Below are 25000 nucleotides of genomic sequence, written 5' to 3' on the forward strand. Positions count from 1 at the left end.
TTTCATTATCATAATCTTTGGTCACTTTCACCATCTGGCCTAAATAATTATACTCTTCAAGTTCAAGCCTCTCACCATCTATTATAATCTCTTTACTTTGAACTTTCGTGTTGAAAAATACTTTGGTGTTACTCTTATTCATTTTCAAGCCTATTTTGATACTTTCCTTGTTCAGATCACTTGGCATATCTTGAAAATCTTCTGCTTTTTCTGAAATAAGAATAATGTCATCCGCAATTCTTAGGTGGTTCAAATTATTTGCCATTAATCTTCAAACCTTTCTCTTCCCAACTCCACTTTCTGAAATTCTCTTCCAAGCAAGCTGCAAGTAACTTGGGTGAAATCGTATCTCTTTGCCGTACTCCTTTCTCGATTTTGATCTTTTCTGTTTCTTTATGTAGTCCAATTACAGCGGTACCTTTCGCATACATCCTTTCTAGATCCTTCACGATCTGTTCCTTTGTTCCCTGTTTGCATAGCGAGTTTAGTATTACTATTTGTTCTACCGAGTCAAAGGCCTTCTCATAATCTACAAAAACTAAGCATAGAGGTATATTGTACTCTGTCGTTTTCTCGATTAGTTGGTTCATCGCCTGCACGTGATCTAGAGTCGAATACCCGCTTCTAAAGCCTGACTGTTCTCTCGGTTAGTTTCCATCTAAAACTTGACTACGTCTATTTGTAAGGATCTTGGAGAATACTTTATGTACATTTGATAGCAAGTTAATCGGTCGGTATCTACCAAGGTCCTTCTGGTCTTCTTTTTTATGAAGAAAAATCACTATAGCATTACACCAGGATTCAGGAACTCTTGTTTTGACGTATGCATTGGGTGTACAACTGAGAACTTAATATGAACTTCTTTCCTTGCGTCTTTCAAAAGATCTATTGATATACCATCTTCCCCAGGTGCTTTTCCCAGTTTCATATTTTAGAGCAAATTCTACTTCTTTGTAATCTCTGGTACACTACTAAGGTCCACAGATGAATTTACTGACTCAACTACGGTCTTCGAGTAAAACTCTTGGAAAAATTCTTCTCTTTTTACCATTCTGTGTCTGCGTTTAATGATCCTCATTTCTATCTTACAAACGCACCATTTGCTGTCTGCGCTCGGCCCCTTTAATACTTTTACCCCTCCGAATAGTTTCCTCTATGTCATCCATGTTTCTCTTTCTTTTTTCTGATTTTTTTTTTTTTTAAGCTTTAGTTCTACTCTATTTCGTCTTTCCTGCTTTTAATCTGCATGGTCCCTCTCCTTTTGATTGGGTCATTTGTAGCTTTGGAGTATTGGTTTTCTCTAATTTTTTGTACTTTCCATTTTCTCTGCCGATTCCCTAATGATATTCACTAAATTCAAATTTATATCTTCGACGGTGTCCTCGTTAGTTCTTAGAACTAGCAATCTATCTTTAATTTCTGACTGAAATTTCTTATCCTTGACCTTTGCAAGGCTTACTTTCTTTATTAAAACTAGTTTATTTCTCTCGGCTCGGAAAGTTAATGTAGCAGTACGGCCTACCATTCTATTATCACTAGCTATGTTGACTTTATTTATGACCATAACTTTGTTAACGCTTTCTCTTCTCTCCTAATAGGAAACCTACTTTTTTTTTCTTTTCTTTTTTTCATTTGGACTTCTCCAAGTCCATTTACAACCTACGCGCTTTAGGAGGAAAGTGTTAATTATCCTCATGTTGTAGTTATCTCCAAAACTGACTAACATCTCGCCTCTCATTTCTTTCACCTGCTCCAAACTTCCCAATGCATGACTCTTCTCCCATTTTCTTCCCCACTTTAGCATTAAAGTCGCCTATTACCAATTTGTACTTACTTTTTTCTTGATCCATTACCTGACTTAAATCATCATAGGACTCAATTTCATCCCCTGAACTCTGTGAAGTTGGTGCATAAACCTGAACTATTTTTAGAGTGTACCTTTTACACAGCCTAATCATAATCCAAGCTACCCTGTCTGATAAACTACTAAACTTCTCTAGGTTTATCAGGAATCCTACTCCATTTGTCTCGGTTTATCAAGAATCTTACTCCACTAGATCTTTCTTTGTCCTTATCTCTATAGTAGAATAGGTGGTGATCATCTTGTAATTGTATTATCTTTTCTTCCGCTCTTCGAATTTCGTTCAGTCCTACAATGTCCCAATTGTTGTCTAGATATTCATTAAAATTTCTAGCCTGTGGTACTCTGAGGGGGCTCTTACGTTGTAAGTATAAATCTTCATTTTCTTCATGTTGTTTAATGTCCTAGACTTGGATCTTCTTGGACAGTGCTTACTCACATTCGGTGGAACACTGCCCGTAAGCACACAAGGCAATGCGGTTGGACCTTTAGGAGACGATGACCCAACACGAGTGCCCGGTTTTGTTATAGTTGCGCTTTTCATTACTCTATGAAGAGATTTTGGCAGTAATCTTACCTCCATGCTAACTGGTTTCTGGTGAGATATTTCTCTGGTGTCACCTTGTTCATTATATTCGGTGAAGCCCTATATATCTATAGGGTACCCAATGGTCCACGCCGTCATTATGACTGTACTCCATCAGGGACGTGCCAGTTAGCAGTGGGTCCTACGACTGTGTGTGTGAGCTGCTCTTTGATCTTTCTTACTAAACCTGTTCGATATGGGTGACCCTGCAGATATTTCCTCTCTATCGACATAGCTTTTGTAATCATTAAGATTCTCAAGCCTATCCACCACGTCAAGGTGTCAACTCTTTAATAGGATGTATATATATGTATGCATATATATATATATATATATATATATATATATATATATATATATATATATATATATATATATATATATATATATATATATATATATATATATATATATATATATATATCTATATGGGGAGGGCAAGAAGGACTTTACTTCTCCGAGCCGGGTCTGACGCAACACAGCGGTAGTAGTTATAATTCTGGCGATAGTACATGTGTGCATATAATGTACATATAAATGCATGCAAGATACACATAAATGCGGGCGATATATGCAGATACGCGCACGCACGCAATGTATATAAACAAGGCTTATTCATTTTCCTCTGTAATAGATTTCTTTTTGATGTTCTAAAAACTGCCCATATATTGTACATGACTTTTGACACGAACAATATTTAAAGTTATTCTGTGTTCCAGGTCTTGTTCTTTTTATATGTAGGTACGCAGTATTCTTTTATGTTCGAGGAAACTTTAAAAATATAATATTCATAATATCAATTTTATCAAACTATCTTAACCTTGCAATTCTAATATTAAAAAAGGGTTGTTTTCAATGAAAGTATATTTGACTTGTTATTTTCACTATTATTGACATTGACGGTGAAAGTAAAATTTGAAATCGTGTATATGTAGAACCTCGGTTCTTGAACGTCTCACAAGTCGAATAAATTGGTTCTGTGCCAAAAAAAAATCGAGATTGTATTGCCCCGGTAATCGACCAAAATATCGGTTTTCGGCCAACCTGAACAAAGAAAAGTGGAAAACTAGGTGGATTCAAATTTCTGTGGAAACCATATCACCCTGATAAAGCTGAATTCAGCAGATCAGCGAACTTGTTTCAGTCTTCAACTAAATTGGTTCGGGAATATTTTTAGAACTAATTGTGGACGAGAACCGAGGTTCTATTATAATTTATTCTTTTGTGGGCGTCAGTAACAATCACTTTTTCTTTTTCAGAAGAAACGGACCATATCTGGTACCGGTAATTCAAACTCACGCCAGTCCTCGAGTGCTAAAAGACATGGAGCATCAGAACGCCTCACAGATAGAAAGAACAAGGAAAAGCTCACAGAATGCTCATCTGCTGTACCCCAAAATAAGAAACCCCCTGATGTTAATAGAAAGGAAAGAATTGACAATACTCGTGAGTCTTGCCAGGATAAATTAGAAAATGATACTGAATCAATTCAGAGTCCTCAAAAGAATGGTGCTGGTTTTGACTCGGGCGCAATACGTGCAGAAGACAAGCTCAACATTACAGACTCGTTGATTTGTAAAACAAGGCAAAATGAGTATTTGTCCACGTGTGAGGTAAGGCAATGCAATGATTCGTGCCTTAATGTGTCTCTCATGTCCCCTAGTAAGGCAAAATTGACTAAGAATATAACTGAAGCAACGTTGGTTGAAGATAGACCCACTTGTCTATCAACGGTAAGTGAGAATAGCTCTACTTGTGAAACTAAGTTGAATGAGGATGTATCTATCATTGGAGCGAGCCTGAGATCGGGTCTTTCCAATTGTGAAACAAGATTGAGCAAGGAACCATTCACTTATGCAGCAAAGTTACGGCAAGATTTTCCAACTAGTACAGCAAAACAGAGTAAAGATGTGCCCATTTATGCAAAAAATTTGAACAATGATCTATCCACTTTCCCACCAATACTGGGGGGCAAAGTTTCGCCCATTTCTGGAGCAAAGACGAACAAGGATTCGTCTATACATAGCGCGAATCTGAACAAGGGCTGTTCCACTCTTACATCAAAGATGAACAAAAATCCTTCTAATAAAGCAAAACGAAGCAAGGATTTGTCTCCTTGTAAAACAAAAATGAACAAGGATTCGTCTCCTCGTAAAGTAAAGCCAGGCAAGGATTCGTCCCCTCGTAAAGCAAATATGAACAAAAACTCCTCTCCTCATGAAGCACAGTTAAAGGAAGATTTGTCCCCTCACAAAACACAGTTGAATAAGAATTCGTCTTCTCATAAAGAAAATCTGGACAAGGATACATCCTGTAGAGCAAAGTTGAGTAAAGCCTCATCTTGTGAGGTGAAGTTAAGAAATAATACTTCCCATAAAGAAAAGACGAGCAAAAATTTATCTCCTCGTAAAGTGGAGCCGATCAAAGATTTATCTTCAAGTGAAACTAAGCTGACTAAGGGCTTTCCAACTTCTGCAACACAACTGATAAAGGGTATGCCCTCATATGCGGCCACAATGAGCCAGTATTTGCCAGCTGATGAAGCGAAGCCCGGTGAAAATTTGACCACTAGTGAATCACAGTTAAGCAAAGATTTGCCGACGTGTGAAGCACAGCAAATCAAGGATCCAACTTTTGAAGCAAAGCGGTGCAAGGATTCATCATATGCAGCAAAGTTGAGCAAGAATTTGCTCACGCGTAGAGAAAACCAGACGGAAGATTCATCATATGTAGCAAATTCGAACAAAGATTTTGTCAAGCGGGAAGAAAAACAGAGTGAGAATTCATGCACTTATACACAAAAGAATAAAAATTCATCCACTTGTGCAGAAAAAGTAAGCAAGTTGTCCTCGCACAAACCAATGGAGGGAGAAAAACGGCTCATTTATGAAGGAGAGCTGAGAAATAACTTGCCTACTTGTGAAGTGGACCATATTAAAGATTCGTACACGTATGTAGCAAAGTTGACCAGGAATTCAACCATATCCGAGCAAAGTATGAGTAATCCTTCCACATGTAAAGCAAAACCTAGCAAGGATTTGTCCACATCTGAAGTAAACCTTAATAAAGATTCGTCCATTTCTAAAGTAAAGGTTAACAAGGATTCGTCTACTTGTGAAATGGAATGTGCATGGGATTTGCCGTCTTGTAAAGTAGAAGTTGATAGGAATAATCCTTCTGTAGTGGAAGAATTTCCATCGCTGCAACATGAACAGCGTAATCACCGGCATAGGCAGCAAAAACCCCAAGAGGAGCTCCAACAGCAAGAGCACCAGCAGCAGCAGCAGAGACGAGGTCAACAGCAGCAGCAAGATGTTCAGGAGCAACAACAGAATCAACATGATCAACAAATGGATCAACGAGAAGAGGAGAATGTGGAGCAGGAACCACGGGATATGAGTCAGCAGCCGCAGGATGTGAATCAGCAGTGGCAAGATGTGAAGAAGAAGTCGCGAGATGAGAAGCAGCAGTCGCGAAATGGAAAGCAGCAGTCGCGAGATGGGAAGGAGCAGTCGCGAGATGGGAAGGAGCAGTCGCGAGATGGGAAGCAGCAGTCGCGAGATGGGAAGCAGCAGTCGCGAGATGGAAAGCAGCAGTCGCGAGATGGAAAGCAGCAGTCGCGAAATGAGAAACAGCAGTCGCGAAGTGGGAAACGGCAGTCGCGAGATGAAAAGCAGCAGTCGCGAAGTGGGAAGCAGCAGTCGCGAGATGGAAAGCAGCAGTCGCGAAGTGGGAAGCAGCAGTCGCGAGATGTGAAGGAGCAGTCGCAAAATGGGAAGAAGCAGTCGCGAGATGTGAAGGACCAGTGGCGAGATGTGGAGGAGCAGTCGAGGGATGTGAAGCAGCAGTCGCGAAATGGGAAGCAGCAGTCGAGAGATGTGAAGGAGCAGTGGCGAGATGTAAAGCAGCAGTCGCGAGATGTGAAGGAGCAGTGGCGAGATGAGAAGGAGCAGTGGCGAGATGTGAAGGGGCAGTGGCGAGATGTGAAGGAGCAGTCGCGAAATGGGAAGCAGCAGTCGAGGGATGTGAATCAGCAGTGGCGAGATGTGAAGGAGCAGTCACGAAATGGGAAGCAGCAGTCGAGGGATGTGAATCAGCAGTGGCGAGATGTGAATCAGCAGTGGCGAGATGTGAAGGAGCAGTCGAGGGATGTGAAGGAGCAGTCGAGGGATGTGAAGGAGCAGTCGCGAGATGTGAGGCAGCAGTCACGTGATGTGAAGGAGCAGTGGCGAGATGTGAAGGAGCAGTCGAGGGATGTGAAGGAGCAGTCGAGGGATGTGAAGGAGCAGTCGAGGGATGTGAAGGAGCAGTCGAGGGATGTGAAGGAGCAGTCGAGGGATGTGAAGGAGCAGTCGAGGGATGTGAAGGAGCAGTGGCGGGATGTGACTCAGCAGCAGCCGCGGGATGTGCAGGAGTGGCAGTCGTTGGATGTGCAGCAGCAGCAACCACCGGGTGAGCTGTGGCAGGATGATAGCAATCTGCAGAAAGACCGGGATGAGCTGCAACATGATTCATCCGCTTGTGAAATAAAAGACATCAAGGATTCATGCACAAATACGAAGTTGATCAAGGGTTTGTCCAATTCCGAGAAAATTTTAAGGAATCCATCCGAATGTGAAGCAATATCAAGGAAGGATTCGTCCAATTCTAAAGCAGATTTTTTCAGTGATTCGACCACTTATGAAGCAGAAGCAATCAAAGATTTTTTTACTTGCAAAACATTGTCCATGTCGGAAGCTAGGCCAAGTAAATATTCATCAACTTCTGAATCTAAGTCGAGCAAGGATTCGTCCACTCCTGAGGTAAAGCTTAGCACTGACTTATCCATTTGTGAAATGAATGTATGGGATCTGTCGATTTATAAAGTTGTTGATAAGGATAATCTTCATATAAAGGAAGAATTTCAGCCGTTGCAATATCAGCAGCAGGAGTCAAAGCAAAAACGAGAACAAAAAGAAAAACAAGAGCGGAAGGATAGTAGTTATCAACAAGAATTTAACTTTTATGGTGCCAAAAAGCAAATAAAACAAGAAAACAAAATGGAGCCAATTAAAAAACCACCACCCCCAAAGCAGGATGAACTCGAAGAACGTTCAGAAAGGCTCCCTAATCCTTTAAACTTTAAACACTGGCTACAGTCTATGAACTGCTTAGACCTCTTTGTACTGCATTTTACTGTCTATGACCCTGTCTCGTCACAGAAGTCCTTTCTTACACACTTAATTTCGTTACAATCGTCCTCTCTATTTGATATCATAAGTACCTCAATCTCCTCTTGGCCGTCTTTCGTTACTGAAGCCCCGGTCTCGTTACAGTTGCTTATCACCGAACCAACTTCGTTATCACTTATTTTCTCGTTACTATCATCTCTTCTTAATAAACCCTCAGGAACATTATTCCCTCTTGACGGACTCTCAGCCTTGTCAACGTTCCGTCTCACTAAACCCTCAGTAATGTCACAGCTTCCTCCTGTGGCTAACACTACTTCATCACAGAAGCCCTATTACACAGATTCCAAAATCTTCGTACAGCTGACACACCTTCCCGATCATTTGGTTTCTCAGATCATATATCTGAAGCCTACACTCTTATCACATAGGTTATTTCCTACTGGTCATCAGGAATGCCCAGATTCCATCTTTCACTTAAGTGTTTTCCAACTATCACTAAATCACTTTCCCTTGATCTATCCATTATCATCTGGATTTACAGACCCATTTGATTCGCCTTGGTCTCGAAACAATGATCTTTCAGACTTGAAGGAAAGATCTAGTTCTTCAATGAAAATTGAAGTTTACAACTCTCGTAGTACTTCGTCTTGCACGGAAACCCGTGATCATGATATTTTTATCCGGTCAGAGTCCAAATCCAAAGATCCTTCAGTGAATTTAGATGATCCACAGCTTTTTGTCAACTCTAGTTTTGAAGGCACGTCAAAGAATAGAATATCAGTTTCTGGTGCATCAAATAAAGGTTTTAAGCAATATCTACCAACAATTGGTGAAGAAAATGTAAATGATTTGAAAGAGTACGAGCATATGAACCTTTTAGATCAGGTGAAGAAATTTTCTCTAATTGATTGCAATGAAAGAGAAATCCATGATGAAAACCAACCAAAGTACCAAAGAAACTCAGCCCAGAATCTCCCTTCCTCAGAGTGTGGACTAAATTCGGTAGATGATAGGGAAAACGGAAATAAGAATAAAATTCCCTCGGTCTGTCATAATAGCTCTTCTAGTAAAAGCTCATTTATAGACCAGTGCCTCATAGGGGATTTTCCTCAGCCTTTTGAGCAATCTCCCGAAGTAGCCATAGCTGAAGACAGGGAGTTGGTACCGAATGAGACAATACCGAAGGTGATGGCAGAGACGATCCAACGGGGTAATCCCTCTAAGATGGTTGGGATGATGTCCGAAAAGATGTCTGAAAAAATGTCGGAAGTGACGCCCAAGTCCAAGCTCAAGGAGAGGTCCGAGATGATGACCAGAATAATGCCCGATGCAATGCCCCATGTGATGCTCGGTGCAAAGACGTGCACGACGCCCGAGGCGATGCCGATGGCGATGCCGAAGACGACGTCCGGGACGATACCGGTGGCGACCTCCGGGGCGATACCGAAGACGGAGTCCGGGGTGATGCCGGTGGCGACGTCCGGGACGATACCGAAGACGGCGTCCGGGGCGATGTCGGTGGCGACGTCCGGGGCGATGCTGAAGACTGCGTCCGGGGCGATACCGAGGAAGGCGTCCGTGGCGATGTCGGTGGCGATGTCGGTGGCGACGTCCGGGGCGATGCCGAAGACGGCGTCCGGGGCGATGTCGGTGGCGACGTCCGGGACGATGCCGAAGACGGCGTCCGGGGCGATGTCGGTGGCGACGTCCGGGGCGATGTCGGAGGCGACGTCCGGGGTGATGCCGGTGGCGACGTCCGTGGCGATGCCGGTGTCGATGTCCGGGGCGATGCCGAAGACGACGCCCGGGGTGATGCCGGTGGCGACGTCCGGGGCGATGCCGGTGTCGATGTCCGGGGCGATACCGAAGACTGCGTCCGGGGCGATGCCGAAGAAGGCGTCCGTGGCGATGTCGGTGGCGATGTCGGTGGCGACGTCCGGGGCGATGCCGAAGACGGCGTCCGGGGCGATGCCGAAGACGGCGTCCGGGGCGATGCCGGTGGCGACGTCCAGGACGATGCCGAAGACTGCGTCCGGGGCGATGCCGGTGGCGACGTCCGGGGCGATACCGAAGACGAATACCGGTGCAATACAGAAGACGACATCCGGGACGATGCCGAAGACGGAATCCGTGACGATGCCCATGGCGACCTCCGGGGCGATGCCGATGACGACGCCCGGTGATATGCCAGTAATGATGCCCGGAAAAATGCCGGGGGCGATGTCCTCTGCGATGTACGGTGCAATGCAGAAGAGGCCACCCGGAACAATCCCGAAGAGGCCACCCGGAACAATCCCGAAGACGACGTCCGAGGCGATGGCTAGAGCAATTCCCGGGACGATGCCCGGAATGATCCCTGAGGCCGGAGCAATGCCCGGAACAATTCCCCAAACAATGCCCCAAGCAATGCCCCAAGCAATGCCCCAATCAATGCCCCAAGCAATGCCCCAAGCAATGCCCGGAGCGGTACCCGGAGCAATGCCCGTGGAATTGCCCGGCTCGGTGCCCGTCTCGATGCCCAGCTCTATGTTCGGCTCGATGTCCGGCTCGATGTCCGGCTCGATGTCCGGCTCGATGTCCGGCTCGATGTCCGGCTCGATGTCCGGCTCGATGTCCGGGCCGATGTCCGGGCCGATGTCCGGGCCGATGGCCGGGCCGATGGCCGGGCCGATGGCCGGGCCGATGGCCGGGCCGATGGCCGGGCCGATGGCCGGGCCGATGGCCGGGCCGATGTCCGGGCCGATGTCCGGGCCGATGTCCGGGCCGATGTCCGGGTCGATGTCCGGGCCGATGTCCGGGCCGATGGCAGGCTCCATGGCCGGCTCCATGGCCGGCTCGATGCCCATGGCGAATCCCGGTGCGGTGTCCGGTGTAGTGCCAGGTGGGGTGCCAGGTGGGGTGCCCGGTGCGATGCCCCGTGCGATGCCCCGTGCGATGCCCCGTGCGATGCCCCGTGCGATGCCCCGTGCGGTGGCTAATGCAATGCCTAGTGCGGTGGCTGAGGCGATGCCCGAGGCGATGTCCGGATCGATGGCCGGGACGATGCATGAGAAACTGCACAGCGCGATCCCGATTGCAGTACCCGAGACGGTACACGGCGCGGTGCCAATGGAGATGCACGGTGGGATGACGGAGAGAATGCCCGAGGAAATTCCCGCACAGCATTTCAGAGAGTTCTTTCGACTTGAAGAGCTGAACGATATGTGGGATAGTTATGGACTATGTGGAACTTCTACTACAAAGCCCCTGGATCACGAACCCAACAAAGTACCATTCTATTCTACAAATAATTGGAATGGTTCAAGAAAAGAAGCGGACAGTTTTACAAATTCATATTTACGCAATTTCAAGAGTGCTGACAACTTTGAAAATCTTGATTTAGATATGAACAATCCAAATGTGACTTTTAATCTTAACGCACTTCGTTTTCTTCAGAGTTGTCCCAAACTAACGCTTCCTCTATGCCTAAGAGAGTTATACGATTACCCATCTATTCACAAACAAAGTGAGCCCATCAACTTTGGTCAGGATATATTCAACTGTCTACCACGTGATCTTCTGGTGGAGGACCTGAATGAATTTCTTCCTTGCAAACAGGACAACGCAAGTGAACGTGAGCACCTCCTTTGGGACCAGGGTAACACAGGTGAGCTAGAGTCCTCCACTCAGAACCAGGTTAACTCAAGTGAGCATAAATCCCGTTATCAGAATCAGATCAGCGCAAATAAGGATGATTACCCCCTTCAGAGTCAGGTCAATGCAAATGAGCATGATTACCCCCATCAGAGTCAGGTCGATGCAAATAAGTGTGAATACTTCCATCTGATTCGGGTCAGTGCAAATGAGTATGAATACCTCTATCAGAACCAGGTCTTTGCAGATGAGCATGAATCCCCTGCCCAGGATCAGATCATTGTAAACGAGCAGAACTCTCCCCCTCAGAATCAGGTCAACACAAATGAACAGGATTGTTCGACTCGGAATCATGTCCATAATAAAGACTGTGAGCTGTTGCTTCAAAACCAGGTTAACACGAATGAGAGCAAGGATCTTCTTCAGAACCGGCTCATCTCGGATTATGATTTTTATTTCTCACACACTCGGAACAATCCATGGAAATGGGAAAGAGAACCTTATCCATACGAGAATTATGCCGAAATTCTAAACAAGAGTTTGCCAGAGGGTTCAGATTTCTCTAATTGGTCTGCACCTGATACAGAGCAAAATTGTGTTCAAAAACCCCGTCCGGTTTTTCAGGAGCCATTACCATCTCTATTATATGAAAATATTGAAAATTGGCTTGTTACTTTGGAAATAAGGGAATTGGAAAAATCAGATCCGATCAGAAGTACAACCGAATCTGGTATTTGGCCAACGCCTCGTAAAAAGGCTGATAAGAGGTCACCAGGGGTATAAGTGAACCTAAAAAGAACTGGCAACCAAACAAACTAGCCTTTTTTCAACCAGAACTTGTCCAAAACAACGACGCCACACCCATAGAACATACATACATACATACATACATACATACATACATACATACATACATACATACATACATACATACATACATACATACATACATACATACATACATACATACATACATACATACATACATACATACATACATACCCCAAAGGCTTTTCCCCTTACACGGGAGCTAGCTAAAAAGAAAAAGGCATAGAAACCACTCCCACCCATTCCATTTCCTATATATTCCACTCCCCTCCACCCTCCTTCCTCCCTCTTATCTTGGCACATCCTGGATGACGGGTCATCCCTGAATCCTGGTCAAGGAAAACCAGTGGAACAGAGAGAGGTGAACATGGACGACCTTCCAGGAACATTACAAGACGAGAGTCGGGACAGAAAGTTAATTCCACCCTTTTTTTTCTGCAATGATCATCATTCCTTAGACTCGGCATGAAAAGAAACAATTGAAAGCAGAGGACTCCACGTACAGAAAAGACACTTCTAATGTTCCTGGTATGCATCTTATTTCACAAATTTGCATGGATCTCACGCGGCTTGTGAATATCCAAAGACGGCTCGACAAAATCTAAAGATTTTAAAGTCTATGAAATTACACTTCCAAAGTTCAATTTACTGGCGTACTAATACATGTTTACATAGATGACATGGGTGACTTTTTTTTTCTTGCTTCCAGTGATATAAAACTACGAAAATATTTGACATGCGAAAAGTATTTGAAATTCTAATTTGGGAAACCTAAGTACAAGTGACCTATAACAATGACTATGAAAGAAATTTTAATTTATGCATTAGTTAGAATGAGGATGAAATGCTCAAGAGGAAAACTAATATTAAACAAGTTCAAACTCGTTTAAGAACATATTCAAAAGTATTTCTAAAGTCTGTTTTTTATTCTTTGACTTTTAAGATGAAAGGCAAATTTCGAACAAGTTCTAAGACTAATATTTTATTTTTTCTATTTTTTACTTATTTATTTTATTTATTTATTTATCTAAGTATTTATTTATTTATTTATTTATTCATTGAGCTGCTCAATGCATTTCGACATTGCCTAGTGCTTTATTGCATCTTGTCAGATTTGGTTGTAATATTGCATGTAATATCACTTCAGAATAAGTTACTACATTTATCAACTCAAATAGCGAGATTTCAATGGCTGCACGATATTGAATAACCTGACTTAAACAAGTTGAAAAGTGTTTAGGAATATCTTTAAAACATTTCTAAAAATTTTGCACTTTATTCATTGACTTTTTAAATGAAATGCAAAATGTCGAATGATTTTTAGAATCTATTAACGATGATCTACTCGAGTTATAATTTTTTCAAGTTTTTCAACTCGTTTCGACATTGCCTAATGTTTCAATACATCTTATATCAGGAAATACAGTTGCTATATTACATGCAATATCACTTCGGAATGAGCTGTCTTAGTTTGATATTAAGATTGTCATGATCTTATGTCTTGCCTAACAATTATTTTGTCGTACTGCAAAATTTCAAGGACTGCTTAACATTGAATAAACCAGATAGTATGTAACCAACAAACTAAGAGATTGAGTCGGATACTGTGCAGCTTCTTTGTAGAAATTATGTTAACAAAAATCCCGATAGTAGATGTTCTCTTAATCAGAAAATAATCTCTTTATTTAACCTAAATTACTTACGAGTCATAGTCCAGATTTGACAGGGATGGAGAAAAATAGCAAGGTCCATGTATTGAAAAAGTCACAAATATAAGTGGTCAAGGCACAGCACCTTTAGTTTTACTTGTTTTATTTGTTTTATTGCCACTGACTACAGGAACATGTGCTGTAGCTCAGTAGGCACAGTGTCGAACTCAAACTGGTGGTCGTGAGCTCGATTCCAGGGACCCACTGCGTGCCTCTTGCGTTGGTTCCTAAAAGCCCTGGCCAGGCGGGGAGGCGACCCAAACACCGGCCTAAAAAATAACGATCTGCTTGCCGCAAAAGACGGGGCTTGCCGTACCGGGGTTCCTCACGTCCCATTTCGTGTGAGTAGGATGTACCTCAGTTGTATGAAAATGGTGCTAAACTTTCTGACATCAAGTACGATGGTTTGTACAAATGATAATGTTTTAGCTGTACCTCGGTAAAAGCTGTTAAACCATTTTAGAATAACCAATGTAAAATGCATATTTCACATTAAAGGTTATTTGTACATCTTAATGATCTTTTTAGTCTCCTGTCCATACTTTTGTCATAGTAAGAAATACTCTAATATCCCTTGAGCCGTAGATAGAAAATGATAATAATAAAAGACGTGGAGCAAAAGTTAACTCTCGAAGTCGTCCTATACATGTCATGAATCTAGTTTCGAAGTACAGCAACTCCCTTCACTTTGTCTCCCTAAGTCGAGACTTGGGGAGGTGGGTACATCTGGAAAAGTAAGACTAGCTGGTAGTCCACCCTCTCCAAGCGGTGCTCTTCGGGATCTACTGCTACCTGCAAGTTACCAATAAAGAGGCCGTGACTGACAGATACTATATTTAGTCACCAATCTCCTCTTTCACTAACAATAACCTCATTCATTAACTAATAACAGTAAGACCTGCGGAGATGGTGGAAAAGGTGGGGGCATATGTTCATCTCTAGAAATTATAACAGTAATTACAATCCACACGGCAAGCAGTGTAGACCCAATGATTGTTTTGAGGAAGGATGAGAAAGTGACACAGGCAGCAGTCTACATGGCTGAGCAGCCCTGCTTAGGATCCATTCCACTCAACTCACATAGGGAAGGGGAAAAGTGTCCTTAATATAAACTTTGGCTGGAGAGTCGTCCCACCAAGGTCACCCATGTCGTGGCATAAATATTAAACAACTAGGAGGAAACTACAGCCCTCCCAAAAACCAAAGTCCCTCTGTTATACTTCTACCTCGCCCCGGAACACTTTCTTGATGGAATTTTTTTCTTCTAAAGTTGACATAACAATCTACAATAATAGGGATATCAAAACAATTGCCCACCCTCTCCACAGAGGGTAATAATCGTCACCGTAGGCGTTGTCAACAGCCCAAGCTCCACAATCAAAAACTACCACTGTGCTCTCGTTAAAGGATACTGCACTCTCAAGCCTACACAGCCCTTCTGGCATCCAACTTTTTGGCCCTTACAAAGACGAAGTGGACCTTGAATTAGACTACCCAAAATTCTTGGTCCTAAAATCTCCCACACAATGAATCACTCCACTCCCCCCTATAGCCCAGTACTTTGATGTAGTATGAGTTTGCGTGTTGCAAGGATGGGCTGTGTATGTTAAGAGTCGGGCTCCAGGGATCCGGTCCCAAGTCCCCCGTATTTGCGGGTAATTGGGGGTGCCAGGGCATAGAGCTGATGGTGGAATGGGACATTACCCCCATTGACCAGTGTAAGCCTACCCTAGGAAGGGCAACTCCTTTCTAGTAGAGGAATGGTCTCCGTTGAACCTCTTCTTATGTTGAGCCTCATGGGACTAACATCCTGCAGGAAGAGGTGAATGACCTTGGCTTGCTACCTCCGTATCTATGAATACCCCCCCCCTCCCCGAAAACACCGTTGACGATTTCTGGCTTGAACAAGGATACGGCTTCAGACTCCTCTGTAAACACGACCCCAGGACACCAGGGGGATAATACACCGGAACATCAGGGTGGTAAATCAGCTAGTGGTATTTCAGAAAACCAAAAAGTGCTTTTTGCAGCGTCCTGGATTTTGCTATGAATTTTGGAGAAGTGATACTGTTTACAAAAGAAAAAAGAAAAAAAATGAAAGCTGTAAAAATCCGACTAAAGATTGTAGAAAATCATAAAATGTTAGATTCTTATATAGTATGTAATAACAGATCAACGGTAGAAAATGATCACTTGCAGTCGAATGGCTATGACGTAAACAATCTAACCTTACAAAGTTAGTTATATGACATCAAAAGTTTCAAAGAGGAAACTTTTGATTGTTTTTCTCAGAATGGGAATGAAGCAGCACATGAAATGGATTAAAAAGCTCCAGCACCAATTTGGCTTGTCAACTATAAAGGAGGATGTGATAGTTTTTCTAAAGCACCAGAAACATTAAACAAAACATTAAATGATATCCCCCCAACAACTTGAAAATATATGAAAAAAAAACACGTGAAACATTTAACACTAGTGTAGGAATAGTCCCCACACCACACACAGAAGAAATTATAATGAAAAAAAAAATGATAGGGTGATCAAAGGTAACGAGAGCATAACGATAAGAAGACCATAAAATTCACAAAGATCAGTAACGTATACCAATAGTGACCTCCAACCAACCACAGGTTTCAGGCTACCTAACAGTAGGTTTCTTAATATACAAAGTAAAGAGACACTATCCACATCCATTCCACTCCTTCAAATGACATGGCTTTGGACATATTAGACGACAACGATATCACTGCATAGATGATGTGTAACCCATGTTCAAACCCAACCTATTTCATAAACTGCAACGAAGATCACCTTCTATCATCCCTGAACTGCTCAGTATATCAGTCTTAAGAGACAAGTCTCCTGTCTTGGAGATTCGGAACGCATTAGCGTCAGAGAAGCCTGAAGGTGAGTATGATCCAGGGTGATTAGATCAGGAATCATATAAGCGGAAATGCTGTAGTTTATCAACAATAACAACCCCACCCCCACCCAGAATTAATGGAACAGTCAATGACTCGTCACAAAGTGGGAAAACATATATATCCCTTTCCAGTAATCTAAAACTGCCCGCATCTGTTCACAAGAAACAGCTAAGCACATGCACACAGTCATGCCGATCCTGAACAACTATACCTGAAACGCTATACCTATAATACCTCTTCTCCCTTTTCCTGCCCAAACCAAAGGAGGTACGGCAGTACGGCAGTCCTCAATGCTACAGGAAAGGATGAACCAATAGACGGAGTTGTTGGGAATTGTAGATTGCCAGGTAAAAACCATAGAGGAGAGTTAACAGTGTTTAGAGATGCGCTTAGAGAATTGATGATAGCTACTACAAGTAGACATTGGAGAGGGTAGTGGATTGACGGGTAGTTGATAAGGCATTAATGGACTATGTAGTGGTACCAAAGAGAAGAGTAGGAAGAGTTCTGGATGTGCATGTTCTTAGGGGAGAGAGTGGGAGAATATGAAATAATTTTTTGGTGGAAGCTAAGTTGAGAGTGGAGGATAGTTCGAGAAAGAGGAAAAGAGTAGAAGATAGAGAGGTGCTTAGAGTAAACGTAAAATGATCAGGAAAAAGAGCAGGTATACAAAGAGAAGCTGAGGGAAGCGTGGGAGAACATAAGAACATAAGAACATAAGAATAAAGGAGACTGCAAAAGACCATAAGGCAGTTCCGTTTCCATCACCACCTGTCGTCCCCATCCATAAAGTTGTCTAATCGTTTTTTTTTAAACAACTGATAGTTTCAGCACTTACTACATGGTTACTAAGTTTATTCCATTCATCGACCACCCTATTAGTAAACCAGTTCTTGCCTATTTCCTTCTTAAATCTAAATTTATCAAGTTTGTACCCATTACTGCGAGTCCTGCCCTGTTGTTTTATTATGATGACCTTGTTTGCATCACCCTTGTTATAGCCTTTGATCCACTTGAACACTTCTATTAGATCATCCCGCATTCTGCGTCTTTCCAGAGAGTGTAAGTTTAGGTGCCTAAGCCTCTCTTCGTAAGGCAAATTTCCGAGTCCATGTATATATAGGAAGGTGGTGAATATGGAGTAGAGGTAGGAGTGGAGGAGGAATGGGGGATGTTTCAAAAAGAGAGTAGGACCCAATTTATGGTTTGCGAGCATTAATCGGTAGGTTAGGTTAGGTTGAGTTAGGTTAAGTTGAGTTAGGTTAGGTTAAATTGAGTTAGTATCACCATCATTTATGCTGAGGCACACGCCGTCACTCAGGTCATGGTAATTTTTTTTTTTTTTTTTACTCAATTTACGGTTTGGGAGTATTGATGGTTGTGATAGTAACTTAACCTATCCTAATCTAACCCAACCATTAATGCTCCCAATTGACCAAAAAGAAAGAAAGAAAGAAAATACAATGACCTGAGTGACGGCGCAGAGTACTTCGGACGTTTAGCGATCAGTGTGTGTGTGTGTGTGTGTGTGTGTAGGGGGGGGTCTACAATTTATCCCATATGTGCATAGTATGTAAATGTAAGTGCCTGTAGTCGTAGTATTGACAAATGAGAATGAATTCTCATTTGTCAATATATTTTTCGTTCAAGCTGTAGTATTCTTTATTACTGATAACAAAAAGTATAAAGTTAGCAAATATCTTTAGCGAAAATTCATCAAAGTTTACAGTTTTGTGGCTGACATAAGGATATTTTCTCGATGTACAGATTACAAATGGAATAAAATAAATTACAATTATAAAGTATATCAACAAGAGACTTCCTCGTCTCTTACGGTTTAGATGTACAAAAACAATTAAATAAAAATTCAAACATAAAAAAACTGGAAAGTAAATACGAGGCATACATAAATTATATAAAGAATGTGGACAGTTTGGAAAGTAGAACTGCGCCTTGCGTACCTTTCACACGCCATTTGTTTGTTATTCTCATTAGTGAAACGGTCTCAACTTCGGCCGCGAACTTAAAGCTAAATTTGACGAGAATGGTAAGTGTTCTTTAACCACCTTTCGTGTTCAGCAATCCAGGGTACTGGCATAGTTTATGTCTTCCATTCCATAGTAATGGTTTTGCAGGTATCAGAATTAATTATACACAACTTCTAAAGGTCATTAGGGAATGCATACCAACCTTACTACGCTATTCTTTGTTTAATTGTAAGGTCAGCAGCCCTCTTTACGACATTGTCATTTCTAGAGGTAAGTAAACCCATATAGATTCAACCAAAATAAAACCTATAAGAAGGGGATCATCGTAATAAGAAAAATTAGTTAACCTAAACATCCAGTATCGTTTCCTAAACAGAATAAAATCTTAAACGATAAAATTTTAGATGTGCACACCTACGTGATTTAACAATAGGAAATTGAAAATCAACTTTGTAAATTATAGTACATCAATGTGTTATAGGTTTTTCTTGGCGGAAATCAATAACAGAAAAAATTGCTAAAGCGATACAATGACGAACGGATCCACAACGACTGCTTGAGGCGCCATCTTTGTCTTGATATATGCGGAGGTGGAGGAAATAAAAGTATGATAATTTCGTCTAACCTAAACTGCATTTAGTAATGAGGTACCTGTAATTCTAGAGGTCAATAGAATCGTCGTTGTCAGGGATGTTGATAGCTGGTTTTGGCATCCGATCAGACTGCGGGGTGTAGAGGGGTTTCATAGCTTGAAAAAACATGAATTTCAGCTCTGTTGCACCGTTTTGAAAATATGTTGCGTGGTGACGTCATTTGGAGTGGGAGAACACTCAGTACACAACGATATCGGGCACCTACCCCGATCGTTTTTTCTATCTTGGGAGTCACACGTATCAGAATCATTTCCCGTCCATGTACACGTGATGGTATGACCATCTTGTAGGGGGTGTATTTTGTTGTGATGTAACTTATGTTTGAGTACACCCCGACACCCCTCTTCCTCAGTACCCCTCGAACCCCGACCTCATTGTCCCCCCCCCAACACCCCTCGCACCCCGACTTGTTCGCCCTCCGATCCGTTCCTCCCCCAGACTCCCTACTCTCCATTACCCCCTCCCCACCCTGACGTCCCTTGCTCCCCGGCATCCATCGAACCACCAACCCCTTCCCCACGAATTTCTCGCCCACACCAAAACCCCAAACCATATCGCCCCCGACCACATCAGCTCAATAGTATCCAACCCTCTCGATCCCTGACCCTGTCGCCCCCTGACATCCCTGTCCCTTTACAACCCCTGAACCCCCGGCCCCCTTGCCCCATCGATCCTTTTGTCCTTCGACCCCTAGACACCCCCCGGCTCTTTCCCCCCGATCCCCCTCCAATGACCCTTTTGCCCCCTGATCCCCCGACCCATTTGCCCCCCGACCCATTTGCCCCCCGACCCCGACCCCTTTGCCCCCCGATCCCCTTGCCCTCCAAGACCCTTTTGCCCCCTGATCCCCTAACCCCTCAAATCCCTTGTCCCTGGACCTCCTTGTGCCCCAACTCCCCAGTCCCTCAACTCCCTTGTTCCCCGACCCCCTTGTCCCCCAACCCCCTTGTTTTCCTACCCATTTCTCCCCTGACCCACTTGTCTCCAGATCCCCTTGTCCCCCATCCCCTTACCCCCATCCCCTTACCCCCCACCCACTGTCCCACCGATCCCCTTGCCCTCCAGACCCCATTGCTACCTAACCCCCTTGTCCCTCGATCCTCTTGTCCACCGACCCCCTTGTCCCCAGTCCCCTTGTTCGGAGACTACCTTGCCCACGACTTCCTTGTCTCTCGACCCAAATCCCACCATCTCCACAGCATCCAACTCTTTCGATCCTCGGCCCCCCGACCCCCTGTCCCACCGACCCTTTGCTCCTCCGACCCCCTGTCACCTAGACCCTTTGCCCCCCCCGTCCACCTTGTCCAACCGACCCTTTGCCCCCCGACCCCCATAATCCACCGACTCTTTGCCCCCCGTCCCTATTGTCCCACCGACCCTTTGCCCCCCGTCCCACTTCCTTATCCCACCGACCATTTGCCCCACCCGTTCCCCTGTCCCACCGACCCTTTGCCCCCGTCCACCTAGTCCAACCGACCCTTTGCCCCCCCGACCCCCATATCCCGCCGACTCTTTGCCCCCCTTCCCTCTTGTCCCACCTTCCCTTTGCCCCATCCCCCTTCCTTGTCCCACCGACCCTTTGCCCCCACCCGTTCCCCTGTCCCACCGACCCTTTGCCCCCCCGTTCCCCTCTCCCACCGACCCTTTGCCCCCCCTCCGTTCCCATGTCCCACCGACCCTTTGCCCCCCTTGTCCCACCGACCCTTTGCCCCCCGACCCCTATGTCCCATCGATCCTTTGCCCCCCGACCCCAGTTCTACCGACCCTTTAACCCCCCCCCCGATCCTCTGTCACAGCGACCCTTTGCCCCCCGTCGCCCTTGTCCCACCGACCCTTTGCCCCCCGACCCCAGTTCTTCGGACCCTTTAACCCCCCCCCCGATCCTCTGTCACAGCGACCCTTTGCCCCCCGTCGCCCTTGTCCCACCGACCCTTTGCCCCCCGTCCCCCTTGTCCCACCGACCCTTTGCCCCCCCGTTCCTCTGTCCCACCGACCCTTCGCTCCCCCCGTCCCCCATGTCCCACCGACCCTTTGTCCCCGACCCCCTGTACCACCGACCCTTTGCCCCCCGACCCCCATGTCCCACCGACCCTTTGCCCCCCGAACCCCATTTCTACCGACCCTCTGTCCCACCGACCCTCTGTCCCACCGACCCTTTGCCCCCCACCGTTCCTCTGTCCCATCGACCCTTTGCCCCCCGTCCCACTTGTCCCACCTACCCTTTGTCCCCGACCCACTGTCCCACCGACCCTTTGCCCCCCCGACCCCCTGTCCCACCGACCCTTTGCCCCCCGTCCTACTTGTCCCACCGACCCTTTGCCCCCCGACCCCCTATCCCACCGACCCTTCCCCCCCTCGACCCATCCCCCCCTCGTCCCATCCCCCCCTCGTCCCTTTCCCCCCTCGACCCTTTCCCCCATACTCTCTGTCCTACCGACCCTTTGCCCCCTCCCCGACCCCCAGTCCCACCGACCCTTTGCCCCCCCGACCCCCTGTCCCACCGACCCTTTGCCCCCGTCCCCCTCCCTTGTCGCACCGACCCTTTGCCCCCCCCCCCGTTCCTCTGTCCCACCGACCCTTTGGCCCCCCAACCCCCTGTCCCACCGACCCTTTGCCCCCCGACCCCCTGTCCCACCGACCCTTTGCCCCCCTTGTCCCACCGACCCTTTCCCCCCCCCCGTTCCTCTGTCCCACCGACCCTTTGCCCCCTCCGTTCCTCTGTCCCACCGACCCTTTGCTCCCCTTCCGACCCTCTGTCACACCGACCCTTTCCCCTCGACCCTCTGTCCCACCGACCCTTTGCCCCCCGTCCCTCTTGTCTCACCGACCCTTTGCCCCCCCGTTCCTCTGTCGCACCGACCCTTTGCCCACCCCCCGTCCCCCTTGTCCCACCGACCCTTTGTCCCCGACCCCTTGTCCCACCGACCCTTTGCGCTCCCGATCCCCTGTCCCACCGACCCTTTGCCCCCCCGACCCCCTGTCCCACCGACCCTTTGCCCCCTGTCCCACCGACCCTTACCCCCCCGACCCTTTCCCCCCCGACCCTCTGTCCTACCGACACTTTGCCCCCTACCTGACTCCAAGTCCCACCGACCCTTTGCCCCCACCGACCCCCTGTCCCACCGACCCTTTGCCCCCCTTCCTTGTCCCACCGACCCTTTGCCCCCCTTCCTTGTCCCACCGACCCTTTGCCCCCCTGCCCCCCTTGTCCCACCGACCCTTTGCCCCCTGACCCCCATGTCCCACCGATCCTTTGCCCCCCGACCCCCAGTTCTACCGACCCTTTGCCCCCCCCCCCGACCCTCTGTCCCACCGACCCTTTGCCCCCCAACCCCCTTGTCCCACCGACCCTTTGCCCCCCGTTCCTCTTGTCCCACCGACCCTTTGCCCCCCGTTCCTCTTGTCCCACCGACCCTTTGTCCCCGACCCCCTATCCCACCGACCCTTTGCCCCCTCGACCCCCTGTCCCACCGACCCTTTGCTCCCCCGACCCCCAGTTCTACCGACCCTTTGTCTCCCCCCCACCGACCCTCTGTCACACCTACCTTTCCCCCCCGACCCCCTGTCCCACCGACCCTTTGCCCCCCGTCCCCCTTGTCCCACCAACCCCCGGCCCCCAGTTCCCCCGACCCCACTGTCACACCGACCCTTCCCCCCTACCCTGACCCCCTGTCCCACCGACCCTTTGCCCCCCGTCCCCCTTGTCCCACCGACCGCCTTGCCCCTCAAGCCCATTGTCCCTTGACCCTCTTGTCCACCGACCCCTTTGTCCCGAACCCTCATCTTCCCTGACTCCCTTACCCCCAACCCCTCTTCCCTCGGTCACCCTATCTCCAAGTCCTCTTACGTCCCGACTCCTTTCCCTTTGTCCCCCCGGTCCCTTTTTCCCTCGGCGCCCTTATCCCCCAGACCACCTTGACCCCCCATATCCCCACGCCCCCAACTTCCTTGTCCCCTGCCCCCCTTGCCCCAACCCCCTTTTCCCCGACCCCCTTGCCCCCCAGACCTTTTTGCCCCTTATACTCCCTTTCCCCCTTCCCCTTTGCCTCCGACCCCCCACCCCTTGGCCCCCGACGCCCCTTGCTCCTCGATATCCATTGCCCCCTGACATCCCTTGCTTTGCCGATATCCTTCGCCTCCCCGACGTATCTCACTTCCAAACATCCCTCAGCCTTTCCAGCATCCTTCGGCCTTCCCAGCATCCCTCGGCCTTCCCAGCATCCCTCGGCCTTCCCAGCATCCCTCGGCCTTCCCAGCATCCCTCGGCCTTCCCAGAATCCCTCGGCCTTCCCAGCATCCCTCGGCCTTCCCAGAATCCCTCGGCCTTCCCAGCATCCCTCGGCCTTCCCAGCATCCCTCGGCCTTCCCAGCATCCCTCGGCCCCCGACATCCCTCGCCCCCACCACCCCTCACCTCACCAACATCTCTCGCTTCCCAACATCACTCGGCTTCCCGAGTCCGTCTTCCCCCAACATCCCTCATCCCCCGACACCCCGCGCACCTCATCATCCCTCGCCTCTCTCTCGCTTCTCAACATCCTTTGGCCTATTGACATCCCTCGGATCCCGATATCTCTCACCTTCCAATACCCTTTGCTTCCCCAATATCCGTCACCCCTCGACATCCCTCGCCCCTCTCGAAATTCCTCGCCCTCTGACATCCCTTGCCCCGTGACACCCCTCGGCCCCCGACATCCTTCGCCTTTCCTATGTCACTCGCCCCCGATATCACTCCTCTCCCTCCGGCAAGCTCATCTCCGACCCCCTCACCCACCTTCACCCCCTCGCTCCCTCCCTCCTCCCCCATCCCCTTGCCACCCCGATTTATCTAATGCAATAAGGAATTATTCTATGTAATCTAAATACAAAAGTTAACTTTTCCCTGTCTCAACGCTCAGGTCATGGCAGCTGTTGACGTGGACTCGAGTTCAATTGATTGGGATCTTCACGCCCCTGAATTAGTCTTCAGTGAGCACCTGCAAGAAACGAATCTCCAGCAGTGGTTTTCGAAAAATATCCCAGAAAACACAGAGGAGGGGTTCGTTGATCTTCAGGAGTCTGTGATACATTACAACGATCGATATCTCCAGTATCCTGATCTGTATTCTCAACCTCATGGTCGTCCTTTCAAGTTTCACAATCAGCTTATGAATACCACGCCCCTTCGTCAGAAATCTGATGGTCGATCTCGCAATCGCAATCGTTTTTGTAAGACTTGTTGCTCTAAGAATTGTTATCACCAAGTTCGGAATCCATACAATAAGTTTCAGAATACCAAGTATCTTCAAAACCCCTATCAACATTTACAACACTACGATCAGTTTCCTGAGAATCAAGATGAGCAATTTAAAATTCACAGTCCTAATTTCAAGGATCCTGATCAGAGTTTTCTGAGTTGCAATCGTTATGTTCAGAATTCTGATCAATACCTGTTGAATTCCGATCAGCATCTTCAAAATAGCGATCAGCATCTTCAAAACGCCGATAATCTTTTTCATAAAAGCGATCAGCAGCTTTGGAATACGGATCAGCAGCATATTCAGAATACCGATCTGTATCAATGGAATACCGATCAGTATCTTGAAAATACCGATCTGGATTTTCAGAATACTAAGGGGCACATTCAAAATATCCATCAGCAGCTTCAG

At 46.5% G+C, this 25000-nt stretch overlaps 2 protein-coding genes across 3 annotated transcripts in view; both read left to right on the forward strand.

The window, feature by feature from the left end:
* Positions 1-14292, forward strand: part of LOC143027193 (uncharacterized) — a 20453-nt gene extending 6161 nt beyond the window's left edge. The window contains exon 2 of one of the 2 annotated variants that reach the window (XM_076188360.1): positions 3707-14292. In XM_076188360.1, coding sequence (XP_076044475.1) covers positions 3707-12034 — 8328 coding nt within the window. In that variant the 3' untranslated portion in view covers positions 12035-14292. The remainder of the gene's footprint in view (positions 1-3706) is intronic. The other variant, XM_076188361.1, reaches the window with a different exon arrangement.
* Positions 14293-18679: 4387 nt separating this feature from the next.
* LOC143026829 (uncharacterized) overlaps positions 18680-25000 on the forward strand; it is a 7811-nt gene continuing 1490 nt past the window's right edge. Inside the window, exons 1-2 of the mRNA XM_076187607.1 lie at positions 18680-18759; positions 24251-25000. The exon at positions 24251-25000 is cut by the window's right edge and continues 646 nt beyond it. Of these exons, the coding sequence (XP_076043722.1) occupies positions 18757-18759; positions 24251-25000 (753 nt within the window). The 5' untranslated portion in view covers positions 18680-18756. The remainder of the gene's footprint in view (positions 18760-24250) is intronic.

Source organism: Oratosquilla oratoria, chromosome 7, assembly GCF_046742065.1.
Source record: "Oratosquilla oratoria isolate Oo_2021 chromosome 7, ASM4674206v1, whole genome shotgun sequence".
Taxonomy (NCBI): domain Eukaryota; kingdom Metazoa; phylum Arthropoda; class Malacostraca; order Stomatopoda; family Squillidae; genus Oratosquilla; species Oratosquilla oratoria.